The sequence below is a fragment of the Lepisma saccharinum genome, chromosome 10, assembly GCF_977018435.1.
Source record: "Lepisma saccharinum chromosome 10, izLepSacc3.1, whole genome shotgun sequence".
In the NCBI taxonomy this organism is placed as follows: Eukaryota; Metazoa; Arthropoda; class Insecta; order Zygentoma; family Lepismatidae; genus Lepisma; species Lepisma saccharinum.
The window spans coordinates 79,452,667-79,466,631 of NC_139238.1; the positions used below are offsets into that span (position 1 = coordinate 79,452,667).

At 37.5% G+C, this 13,965-nt stretch overlaps 1 protein-coding gene across 10 annotated transcripts in view; it reads right to left on the bottom strand.

Annotated features, from left to right (window-relative positions):
- Positions 1-784: 784 nt before the first annotated feature.
- ctrip (E3 ubiquitin-protein ligase ctrip) overlaps positions 785-13,965 on the bottom strand; it is a 131,858-nt gene continuing 118,677 nt past the window's right edge. For all 10 annotated transcript variants that reach the window (XM_083129984.1, XM_083129990.1, XM_083129992.1 and 7 more), the window contains 4 exons: positions 12,675-12,935; positions 5,543-5,872; positions 4,297-4,612; positions 785-1,646 (listed from right to left, as the gene is read on the bottom strand). In XM_083129984.1, coding sequence (XP_082986110.1) covers positions 1,450-1,646; positions 4,297-4,612; positions 5,543-5,872; positions 12,675-12,935 — 1,104 coding nt within the window. In that variant the 3' untranslated portion in view covers positions 785-1,449. The remainder of the gene's footprint in view (positions 1,647-4,296; positions 4,613-5,542; positions 5,873-12,674; positions 12,936-13,965) is intronic.

A 13,965-nucleotide genomic window follows, 5' to 3' on the forward strand; every position in this document is an offset into this window, starting at 1 on the left:
CACATCAATCAGATTTGCACTGAAGACATGCTGTTCAGGACTCTACAAAACATTACGTTAACAGAACAATCACACCTAAAATTATAGGTTCAGTGTACATAATAAAGGCTTGAATGCCAGACTGTAAACTGAGAACAGCTTATCGAAAATGTTCCAACTTCATACATGATACAATGATAATGGACATTATTTGCTTTCCAATAACAATCATAAAATTATTTATTCATCAAATAACGCTTGGGAATGAGCTTTCAGACAAAAGTGACAAGTCTCAAGAGACACTTGTCACCGAGAACTAAACATTTAGAAATAAATGGAACTTTCAAATCAGAGTGATACAACAAGCTTCACATATCTTTTGGATATCACCCAGACTGAGCGTGCATCATGTCACCTCACTCTGTTAGTTGCACATGAACAGTGAATGCCTTTCTTACAGGCTGAAGGAATCTGCTTATTCCAGTGTGTGGAATTTATGCTTGTATCGCTTTGGTGTGTCTTGTGTCATTTGGGTCCAAAAACTCAGTTCAGCTGTTGCAACACTGGGTGCACCATCAAATGAATAAGGACCATTGTAACCTGGATTCCATTTAAAATTACATTTTTTCGAGATGGAGGAGGTGTTATTTCTTAACAGTAAGTAATTTAGTAAATAATAAAAAATAGGTATAACTTTTCTACTTTTGAGAACTAAAATATATTACAGTAAACAGTGTTTGAAACAACCAAAAAATGCATTAACACTGGTATTCTTTTAAACGAAAGACAAGCTATACGTACAGGATATATCACAATTCTTTATTAGAAAATTGAGGGATCTGAACAGGCACTGCCTTTGCTGTACAGTAAAGAATACTGGAACCAAACAGGAATATTTCTTCAAGTCTCACTTGACTGCTTAGTTTTGTCTGAATATATTGAAGTAATCACATTAACATTGCAATCGCAATGACCCTTAGAAACTGTTTGATCATGATTCCATTGCAAAATGCTTCTGGAAGCTGCTGTTTTTATTCCCTTTCCTTAAGAAAAAAAAATCCATTCAAGCCTGCTCCACACTCACATCACACCAACACAGGAGACTAAAACAGTGGGAAACGATAAAACAGCATGCATCACAGTAGCACGAATTCCAAGGTTCTTGCTTGCACTAGTATTTTTTTTTCACATATTACACATTACACACCTAACTTTCTCAAGAAAAAAGGAAAAAAACTGTTTAAACAACAAAAACATTTCATCATTAAAGTTTCTCGATAAAGTATTTCACACATTCGCTTCCTGCCAATCCTTCGATTAATCCAACAAAACACTGCACGAAGCGAAATGCTGAAAGACTAGTTTCATTTGTGGATTGTATTCACTTGGCACTTCTCCCACATGCTCCCCTTGATGACAAATAATTAAAACTCTCGTTCTCAATCTCTCTCTCGCATCCACTGTGGAACACTAGGAGAGATGAAAGGAATGTTGTCCTTCTTTGGCAGCAAGGTTCAGTTTCTCTCGCATAACTTCAATAGAGGAATAGTCCGGCAACTTTAAATAGTTAACACACGTCATCACCGACGGCAGGAAATCATCTGGATTCATGTTGGGTTCCAGGGTTTTCCTTACAACAGTCAACGGTGGTGATAAACTTTTGAATCCTAGAAATAAAAATAAAAAAAAAAAAACAATGTACAGCACACCTATGACAAAATTTTACACAAAAATCTGACATATTTCATACTGTGTTATGCTTTTAATTCAACACTACTTTTATATTGCATCTAAAGATATGTTTGGCAGTTAAGAGGAGAGGTAGTGCACTCCAATAAACTTACAGTTCATTTTTCCATGCAGTCTTTGTTCACGATTGACTTCCCCACATCTGGCAGCTTTGTCAGGCTCAGGCATGTACTTACATTCAGTACATGCCCGACGAAGTTACCACACAGTTTTTGGGTGCAAAAATTTTGGAAAAAAGTGTGCATTATATAACATACGGTACTACCTTTGCAGTTCTTTTATGTTAAGGGGTGAGTTTTGCATAAGGTGCACGTTAATTTCAATTCAGTCTAGTCACCTTAATATTGAACAGAACCTCTGATGTATACTATGTATTTCTCCACATATAATAGTTGCAAGCAGCTCTTTATATCCTGCCTTTGATGCAAGAAGTCTGATTCCTGGTGGGAGCTCCAAAATGTTGTTGTTGACCCAACATCACGAGGGGCAATAAAAGTAGCAGATAGAAGTCTAGAGGCACAATGATGCTGGATTGGCCTCAAAAGGATGTTGCACCACAAATCTAGCTCTTTATTCAACATCTTCTAAAAATGCGCTATTAGGAAAGAAGTATGCTGCCTCTAATCAAGAGCAGCAAACTCTTAAATCTTTTACAATCATAACAGAAATATGGAGATTTTAACCTATATTTTACAACACAACAAAGTTAACGTAATTTATTGGGAAATATATTTTACTTACAAATACAATCCCACATCTCTTTTTCTTAAATTACAATATTTCATCTTATAACAGAATAAGCCCTGGTAGCCTTGACTCATTTAGGAAGCTTGGGTACATACCTAGGGTGCACATGAAAATAGATTTTCTACTAAAATGCCTTTCTGGTTTGGTAAGGCTGCTAGTTTTCATTATGGACACTGCATCTTCCATATGTCCTGGACTTTCAGGTTTTTCAATCTAGAATTAGACTTATCTTTGACACACTTAGTCACAGCTCAAATTCCCTGCCTATTTTAGGTTTGCCAAGATTTCCAAGCCAATGGGAATACTGTTGAAGGTTAGTCGTGATTGGCTTCTCCCAATATAAATTGCAGAAAACAGCAGCCTTCTTTTTGTATTGATCTTTTTTTATTTTTATAATAATTTTATAATCTATCTACGTTTACTGCTGTGATGAGGTTAACTGATGAAAAAACAATTTACAAAATTACAATCTAGAAGACCTAGTTAGCAGGACCAAGATGAATAAACTTAACCCTACCTTACCCAGGGATGGGGGGAGCTTGTCAGGCCCACCACCTCATTTTTCAATTGTGAACCTTTTTATTAAAAATTAGGGATGGGACCGATTAATCGGTACTCTATCGGTATAGGCCGATATACGCATATCGGTGTATCGGTAAAATTACCGATTATTTTACCGATCAGATATATAGATAAATATCTTACAATTTAGTGCAAAAATCTGCCATTTTGTTGTAATTTTTATGGATAATCTCCATGCCCTTCTTTCTAAAACGTAGGGATGGGACCGATTAATCGGTACTCTATCGGTATCGGCCGATATACGCATATCGGTGTATCAGTAAAATTACCGATTATTTTACCGATCCGATATATCGATAAATATCTTACAATTTAGTGCAAAATTCTGCCATTTTGTTGTAATTTTTATGTATAGTCTCCATACCCTACTTTCTAAAAAATAAATGCCTGAATATGCAATTTCTTTTGTACTGCAGTCACCTCGAAACACACATTTATTAAGGAGGTCAATGAAACTTTCAGGTTCTTCAAGGACCATTTCTAATTTTATATCCGATCGGTAGAATATCGGTTATCGGTATCGGTAAATTTTATATCAGTACTTTATCGGTATCGGCCAAAATTTCATATCGGCCCATCCCTACTAAAAAGTAAATGTCTAAATATTCAACTTCTTTTGCACTGCAGTCACCACGAAACACACATTTATTAAGGAGATAATGAACATTTCAGGTTCTTCAGGGACCATTTCTAATTTTATATCGGATCGGTTATCGGTATCTGTAAATTTTATATCGGTACTTTATCGGTATCGGCGAAAATTTCATATCGGCCCATCCCTATTAAAAATTAATAAATTACATTGTTCATAAAAGGCATGAGACAAAATTCACATGTGTATTCTTACATGACACTCATGCCAGTAGCAGTGTACAATTGGTTGGTAATTATTATTAAACTGTGCCCATATAAACAACAAAGGAAGAGGTGATTCAATTATAAAATGTTTTTTTGAATTTTAGTGAAAAGAAAAATGTGTGGGCCCCTGAGGTCCACCCTCTTGTAGTCACATGTAAGCTTGGGTTAAAATATGGGAAAACTTAAAAATCAGGAATTATTTTAAAACATGGCTTTACTGGGACCATGAATGCATAATGTGGGTAACTGTAAAATCCAGGAACAAAATTGGGGTTCCTCTGCATCTAATTTGGTGAAAAGACCTAGAAGACTTTACTATGGAAATTTACACTACAAAACAACAGGTGTATAAAAATATCAAAATAAAATTAAATTACTCACCTCCAACAGGCAGGCGCGGTGAACCAGTAACAAACTGTACAAACTGTCTCTGCTCCTCATGCTTATATAAACTTAATATTTCAAACAAAAACCGTATAGCACGACTGTCGGCTGTGTACCCGTGATCTGGACGACAGCATTCCATCAAAGTCTTCACGTCCCAGCCAGAAGTCTGAGAGGAGCCACAGAACACTGCTTCCAGCTCTTCTGGATAAAACATTTGCAACTGTGCCAGGGGGAATACAAACTCGAATCCTTCTCGCAGAGATTCCATTTGGCGGGATACACCCTCAACGAGAAACCAATGGGTAACCAACTAAAAAAGGAAGCGAGTTTTAAGATTCTTTCTTCAATTTAGAATATAAACATTCATAGTAAGTGAAATAGGTAATTGAAAGTTTTTACCCTGGAAATATGTTATTGTGGGACAAAACTGAGCAGAAGGTGCATTTTTTTTAATGTTAACATTCTTTCATATTATTACTACACTTCAAATTCAGTAAAAAATCAAGTGTTCACATCTGAACCTGCAATCACTTGTTCTTGACGAAAAGAAGAAAAAGTCTGCAATGACCTTATCAACACCTCTAATATATTACTGGCAAAAACACATTAAAATACATCCAAACAAATTTTTGCCACAGATTGTGAACCAAAATGTATATTTATTAACTGTTCAGTAGTGTGCAATGAATTAAACTACTAAGAAATTTCCCTCTTTCTGATCAAACTTGGTGATTTCTTTAGGTAGAACAAAATCTAGTTCAGTGTTTCCAACCCCATATAAATTCATCAGTTTTCAATTTCAGCATCAGAATTGTAAATATTCTCCAGCACTTATAATTCCATTTACTTTTTCTCATTGTATATCACAATAATGTGTGAATATGAAAATTTTTGACTACCTTTTTCATCTAATTGACGGACTTATCCGACAGTTGACTATTCTCAGTTAGCACAGAAGCAAATTTGGAAATTCTGACTTAGGATTTGTTTCAGGATGGTCAACTAGCAAGTTGCAAACTCTAGAAACCAGAATTATAACCACACACAGGGTTTAAGCATTTTTTAGTAGCTCCAGTTATATTTAAGAAAATATACCAAAATTCGAAGAATTCAGTCATTTAATGGATGTGGTTGAACTGTTCTTAAAACTCTCACCCATTTTGTTAAACTGCTATTACAAATCTGCCAAGTTTGTGAGTACAACAATGCAAAGAGACAACAATCAATCAACATCGCTTACCTTCACGTACTGCTCCAAGTTGTGTATAGACACGTTCTTCTCCTTGCCACCACGGCACAGCTCAATGTTGGAATATCCCGGGAGAGTGAAGTCCAATCCCAGATCGGCGATGCTGCAGCCATCAAGATTCAGTTGATCGATTGCCTCGCGCCTCTCCTGCGGTGCGAGCGTGGAGTCCGTTTCCAGCCTCTCCTTCTCGCGTGCGATGCGCTGGAATCTCGTCAGCGTCCGGTGAACTTCAGGGTTCACGTGGGCCAGATCTCCAAGTCCTAGAGAAGTCTCCTGCCCTAGCAACCACCGGTAGAATACTAGACTGAATGGTAGATCCAGCTGGAAAGGAATGCACATATTTATTGTTAGGCAAGACAAAGACACGTTTCTCATTAACCAGACATAAAACTGGTGTGCATATCTTCTAACACCACGTGCTGAACAAAACATGTTTGTCTTACCTGTCATTAAGCAGGAATGCAAAAGAAACAGCACATGCACAAATAAAACTTTAAAAAGCCAATATTTTACCAGCTTCTAGCCTTTATGATCAAGTTTAGATTGAAGTTTAAAAAACAGGCAAGGGAGATAGGTGAAAGTTAGTGAAAATTTGGATTTTTATGTTTCATTTATGCATGTGCTGTTTCTTTCGGTGTTTCTGCTCACAGACAGATAAGACAGACATATAACATTTTCCATAATAAATCTTAGATCAAAGAATGCATCTTTTATTGAAATTTCTATATAATGGAACCTCAATTTTACATTTTTCAGGGGATAATGATAAAACTTAAAATGCAAAAATGTAAATCCTTAAAAATTTTATTACATGTGACTATGTTAGGACAATGATGATTTAATGTATAATAAGGGAAATTTTAAATCTGGGACCTTGAAATCAGGGTTCCACTGTATACCTACACTAGAGGATGGGCCAATATGAAAATTTTGCTGATAGCTATCAAATAACGATATGAAATTTACCAATACTGATACTTGATAATATATATTCTGCCGACCCAATGTAAAATTGCTGATTTTCAACAAAGAACATTCATTTCTTTATTGCATGTATGTAAACTCATTTACATGTATATAATCAATAGGGTGCAAGAATGAAAGTGCTACACTGGTGAACAATGTATCATGAATTGTGGAATGCTTGCTGGCAGATGATTTATTTACCTTGTTTGCACCATTAATTAGCTGTGAGGGTTGTGAAAGGACAATGGGACAAGGAAGTAGGAATGTGGTCTTTACTAACGGAATCATCTCAGCATTCACTTGGAGGGACTGAGGAAAAACATGTTATGGTAGCTAGCCATAGTACAGTGAAACCCCGATTTTACATTTTTCCGCTTAATACGATCATCCAGTCAGGCTCCGCCAAACAGCCATGTTAAATAATAGGATGTTCACCTCGATTTTACGTTCACTCTAACTCCAGTTTCCAGGTTTATACATTTTCCGAGCCGTGACGATGTCTTAAAATTTGGCAGAAAACCTGTTCTGTTGACTATGCGACTTCTCCCTCCTTTTTCTTGCTTTTTTGCAGCAGTTTCATTCACCACGCAACCTTGAACTTCCAGATGTTAGGCTTTCATGCGAGAGGAGGGAGCGAAGAAGCAAGGTCAGTGGAATGTGGGGGGGGGGGAGCAGGGGCAGCGCTAGAAATTTTCGACCGGGTGGGCAGAAGCTCCATATTAATAGATTAGGGTGGGCAGTATAAACGTAAGACAATATATAGTATATATGGGTATGTAAGACGTATGCATCCCTCTCTCTCTTACACTCCCGATTTTCCTCTTACTTCTTTTCCCTTTCCTTTTCTTGTTTTCCTCTTTATTCTTTTCTAATCTTTTCTGGCATCTTGTTCCATTTCCCTTCGCTTTGTCTCTGATGGACACAATTATTTCAATACATTCTAATCACATTCTTTCGTGCATGTTAATACAGTGAAATAAATGTGAATTAGGTTTAAGCTTGTGTTGCACATACTTGACTTTATGTATTCGGCGGCAGTGATAGAAAGTGCGATGGTAGACAATCGTGAAGTTTCTCGTAATTTAAATGCATCTTCCTGAGCATAATATTTTCATCGTATGAGTTTTTGACTGAAAGAGTTTTCTTACTCCTTGGGGGTCACTTTTTTTAGCTTATAAAATGTTTATAACTGACAAATCTATCTGAATGTTTGTAGTAGTGGTGATTGGGTGCCAACGTTTGAGGGGCAAGGACAATATACTTTTTCTTCGCAGAAAAGGCTTAGCATAAAGAGGCCATAGTGCGGGGGCAAAAGGTGGCAAAATGTGGTGGGGGAACTGCATCCCCTACTTCCCACTCCTCCTAATCGCCGCCACTGAATGTTTGGATTAAAAGGAACGTCTTATTAGGAATGATTTAAACACGGAAAACCAATTCTTTGTTCATTGTCCATGAAGTATTCCTAGGCTAATGAAAGGCTATTTTGACAAAATATCACTCACAAGTAACAAAAAATTTGGTTTGGTTTGAGTTTTAAGTCCTCTTTATGCAGAGTAAGGCTAATCGGGACTGGACCTACGGTTTAAAGTGGGATCCGAACCACTGCAACAACTGTATCAACACCAAGCACAAAATGATCTGGATTTGAACTTGATAAAGATTGGTAATATAAATATCAATTTTGATCACTGTGCCATGTGCTTCCACCAGGTATCGAACCCGGGACCCCTTGATTATAAGGCGACGACGCTACCACTACGCCATCGGGGAGGCCCAAGTAATAAACAAGTAAGATTGAAAAATCTGTACAGAATTGAAGAGATTATTAGCTAAGTTGCTATTCGTTTTCTGAACTGTCATGTTACTAATGCGGGATAAGCAATACACGTATGGTTTCCCTGGCGCCTGGAACCACTGTCAAAGTAATAAATTATGAGGGTTTGTATTTTGAGTGTCAGCATGTGTTTGTTTTCGCCCCATCGTTACTTTCATCTTATCACCATTGAACCTTATCGTCGTCATTATCAAAATTAGCAGAAAAATGGCTTTAAATAAAACAAATCAAACACAACTTACTCTTCCAAAAATGAACTTCCATTAGTTCATAGCTCTTAGAAAGTTGAGGTGGTAGTTTCAATTGCACAGCGTTTCATTAGTGGATCAAGGCAGCTAATTCCGTGAACAATGACGTTGTTTTCCGAAAGTCTCAAATATTTGTCTCAGGCAATCACCCTCTTAAAACGGACGCATCTTCTGTGGTGATAAAATGACACGTTTGGTGCGAGTTCTTTCTGTATATATTTCCCGAATGACATAACACTGTCGCATTATAATGAAGAGGTCCTGTGTTCGACTCTCCCCTCTTCTGGTGGAAGCACAATGCACACTGGTTCGGACTACACGTTAAACTGTAGGTTTAGTCCCGATTAGCCTATCTGAGCATAAAAGTGGGCTTAAAAACAAACTAACGAAAACGTCTTCTATATACTTCGTGACATAACTTTTTTTCTTTACTTCAGCTGCATCTACAGATACTGTTGATATTTTTGGCTGATCCATGTGGCAAAATTTGTGTGTGGAAGGAGGATTTCTAAATAGGATAAGCCACCCATAAGCAATTGAATAATTCTGTAGCTTTTTCAATACATAACTGGTTTATTAAAATTTATTCACTTTGGTATTGTAGTGATTATTGTGATTCCTTCTTATTAGTAGAACGAATACAAAGTCGATATTTCGCATACCTATTTATTTTAAGTCCATCTCAACGTCATTCCTCCATCCTCGTCTTGGTCTTCCTACTGGTCTCTTACCATCAGGTTTCCCAACAAGAATCCTGTAAACTATTCTCTCCTCTGCCATTGGCGTCACATGGCCTGCCATCTAAGTCTTTTTGAATAAATTATTCTAATAGAATAATTAAAGAATCGATATAATTTATTGTGTTTGAGGAAGTAACGCTAAGATGATGTTTTTATTTGTTTATTTGGAGATTATTTTAACCATACCCAGGCCGGGATTCATATACGTATGAATATTCACAAGTAAAATATACATGTTATGAACACCAGAATACACTTATTTATTGAATCATTCATATATCCCCAAGTATATGTACTTATTAAATTTGATTGGGTGGGCAATCGGGTGGGCGCTTGCCCACCCATGCCCACCCCTGTCGCTGTCCCTGGGGGGGAGGCAGGGTACAACTTCCACTTGTCATACCTCCCTTGAGGGTCAGGAAGGGAAAACTGCACTTCTTGCATTCCCCGTGAAATGGGGCGATCCTTCTGCCGCAGGTTCAGACAAGAAGCACACTGTTACCAAATTGATTCTCTCTAAATGCTGCCTTCACTAGAGTTTGGACACAATGTGTGTGACTGAGGTGGCTTTGTTCGCTCTTCCCCTCAATAAAAACGCAAGTGGAAAATTGACAACGAGACTATCACCATTCGCTTCTTTGCCCACACATTTACTGAATCCTTCCTAGCTGACAGGAATGAAAAAAAAGAGGGGGGACTTGTTTGTAAAAACTTTTCCTTTCTTCTTGTTTGCAACTTTGAAAATTGAAAAAATAAAGTATTTGCCATACCGGATAACAACTGCACTTTTTCTTCAATGGAAATTCATTTAGATTCCTAACGAAATATGATTGGATGTAGTTCAATTATTTTGAATCTGAAGTTTTTTCACGAATGCTATATCATTTGGTTATCAGAATGAAGCTGAAAATGCACAAGCTAAAGTGATCATTTCTTTCTATGGGCAGATATGGCGATATTTTATTCAATGACAGAAAAATATTCGTGTCAAATCAATTGTGTGGGGGGCGGGGGGGGGGGGGATAAATGATTCTTCTACATGAGGCAGAGAATGTTCTCTCTATGCATATTGGGTGACTCGTATGTTGTAAAGTGATGGGGCCAGGAAAAATGAGTGAATAAACGAGGGGTGCGGCAATATTTTCTGAGAGCAGCCAAGTTTAATGCACATCTAAATGTCATTAAAATGCATATTTGGGCCAAAAGAGCAAGGGGGCTGCCCAAGCATGGTGCTGATCACATAACCTTCAAATTGGAAAAAATCGAAGAATATGTGGGGTAAAGGTGGCCGAAGCATGGTGCTGATCACACCATCTCCTACATCCTGAACATAGCGTACTGCAAGTGAAAAAAAAAAAGACACCCATCTTCCCCCCACATGAGCTCATTACTCCCGCACTGTGCAGAGCTATGCAGTAATTGAAGGATTCGGCCTCTTTCTCATTGTTTAATGCCCCGCATCGGAAATCTTGCTCATATGTCTGAAGCATTGGCATGACAACATGGTAGAGCTTCAAGCAGTGTTCCTTCTCCCCTTCCTTCTTTCTTCCTGCAACTTGGCCGGGAATAAGCACACTTCTGATAAGACTTGTTCAACGCCACTCCAACACCTGTCCGTCTCCCCCCCCCCTTTCCCCTACCCTTCCATTACAATCGGGTGGGAGGGGTGTCTGCAAGCCATGGTCAGCTGGCAACCGGTGCCAAATACTTCATCTCCTGACTCAAGAGCTATGACTCATCCACTCTGAAGGGAAGAAAAACGGCATTGTTTTGAATCTCCTCTTTTGAATCTCCTCTCCGAAGGTTGTTTTGTTTTGACGATTAGGAAACACAGCAGACACAATGTGAGAGTTGATTAAAAAAAAGATTTTTTTTCCCTTCCTCGATCTGCCTTCTGATAAATGCCTTGAACACACACAGCAGTGCACATGATGCTAAGAATGATATAATCGCCATTTTCTTCGGAACCATTCATGCAACATTAAAACGTTGATGGGAAGAAAAAAATAAAAGGAAACAAGTTATTTACAGGGAAACTATTGGTGGAAGGAGTGTTTGCCCTCTGCAAGACTTCTAAATCCAATAATAAATAGTCAATTAACATGGATGTAAATAACAATCAGTGGCATACCCAAAGGGGGATTATGGGGGTCATAAGGCCCCCTCCCTCTGGCCAGTATTTCTAAAGAAAGAAAAAGAACGTCAAAGGCAGGAAAAGATGGCAAAGTGAAGGCTGACTTCTATAACAAGTATATGTAACCCCATTCCCCCTTTCGAAAATCCTGCGTGTGTCACTGATAATTTATTGCAACGTCTAAAAATGCGTGTTTGACAAAGCTTGTTTTGTTCACTTCATGCTGTTGGGCTGATCGGGACTGGATACATCTGAACCATTCTGCACATCTTCAGGACACTTTGATTACAGTATATAAAGATGCTTGGAATCAAGCTATAAATGATCAGCCCCCTTCCCTCTAATTACCTGGGACTTCTAAAAATAGCAACCAATTGCCAGTTTACAGAGTAAACTGAGATCTCACACGATCAGATACATAAACTGAACCTAATAGACGGCAGTTAGAACCAGTCATCCAGCGTCCCTACCCTCGAAAGTGGGTCCTGTTAATCAGTCATTGACTTTCACAGCAGGTCTTGCTTTTTCCCTTAGAAATTCATAATCATACTTCTATCAAGTTGTTAAACAATTTTTGACATAATATACCCCTAACAAATCGATTGTTTAATCATTTCTTAATGACACTTGAGTTTCACCCCTCCCTTATGCTTTCCTGCTTTTTACTTTTTTTATTTACGGGCCCCTGAAAAACGTAAAATCGGGGTTTGACTGTATTTGAACTTGAGACTTCATGAACAATATTACAGAAAGCATAACAAAATATTACAATATGAATTCAAAAGTTTGCTAGAGCTACAAACACGCACACTATGTTGATCTGTGCTGTAAAAATCCTCTCTCCATTTTGACCTTTCTGACCATGATAATGGTACTTACATGAAATTTAGAAGATTTCACACTTCCGCATTGCACAATTTAATAGTTCAATCCTATTAATTTCGAAGATTTCAAGATGGTACCGCGGTACCATCTCCGCTTCAAACGCCGTACCCTTTTGTGAATGAAGACAGTGGATCTTCGAAATTAATAGCATTGAACTATTAAATTGTGCAATGCGGAAGTGTGAAATCTTCTAAATTTCACGTAAGTAATTTTAAACTGCGTTTACCGCAACCATCATGAATGATAATGGCAGTTTTGTTTATGGTATTGTTGAATAAAAAATAAAATTAACAGAATTTTGCTGATTTTTACTTACCATGCGAGAATCCATTACAGCTTTGGCCATGAACTTGCCTAGAAATCTGAATTTACTTTTGACTCTGACAACCTGTGCAACTTTCGTGTTCCGGGCAAGTGGGGCTGGGAACAGACCAACAGGAGAATGAACGTACATCGTGTCTTCTTGATTTTCACTGCTGCTGACGTGCTCGCCTAACCACAGATCTAGGTCTGCTTTCTGCAGCTCACGGGATACCAATGCATAGAATTCCAGAGTTGGTCCAAGGCCAGTTCCAACCTAGAATTAATAATAATAGTTACAATAGTTCGATAGTCCAGCATGAAAATCTGATTTCGCAATAACAACAAATAACAATCGAAAAGGTGATGAAAAATTTCTATTTCCTTAAACATTGTGGCACTTGCTACTAGGAATTGTCACTACCAATAATTCTGAAATGCATGAAGTGTTTTTTTTTTGTTTTTTTTTTTCAGTTCTGTAAATAATTTACAAACGTTCTCTAGAATGAACAACACTAAGTCCAGCATGACTTGTCACACTAAGCACATATTGTAATGGATTTCTTTATTTCAAATGTATTATATCCAGAGATACTTACATAAAAAAAAGACAACTTTCAGAAAATGCTTGTGTAAAATATTTTAAGTAGTTAGCTGTATTTGGGGCATTCGAGTATTACATGTGTCATTCACACATAAAATATAAGGTACCAGACACACAATTGGATTAAAATATTCAGTGAACTGATTTCATAGAATTATGAAGTGCTTTGTGGTGTCTGCTAACAAATGATGACATGGTCTGAATACATGAAAAGCATTAATAAAAATGTGATACATAATACTACACACGCTAACAAGTTTTGTTGGTGAAATATGCATTCACAACAAACAATAATAATTTCCAGATTGATTCCTTTTTGTTATTTACATTGAGTAGAACCACTTTGTGGAATGCCCCCTTTTCCTTATATCCTTATACATTGACTTTCTGCAGTACCGTATACAGTGGAATTTCTATTACATGTTCTTCATGTAACTTTAAATGCAGGAAAATGTATGTAATCCAAAATTACTTACCAGCCTATCCCTACTTTACATATATGCAACTACAAGATTAATTCGTGTTGAGGGGAATAAACAACGCGGATGATAATATAAGACGTAAGCAAGTTACTAAAGATATATCCGCGAAACTTACTTGTAAATGTTTTATTAATTTCGGTGTCCTACCCACACCCCTAGTGGTAGTCGAGGAAACAACAACAGGAACCGGAAGTCAACCTAACAGTAAAGCATCGAGTTTC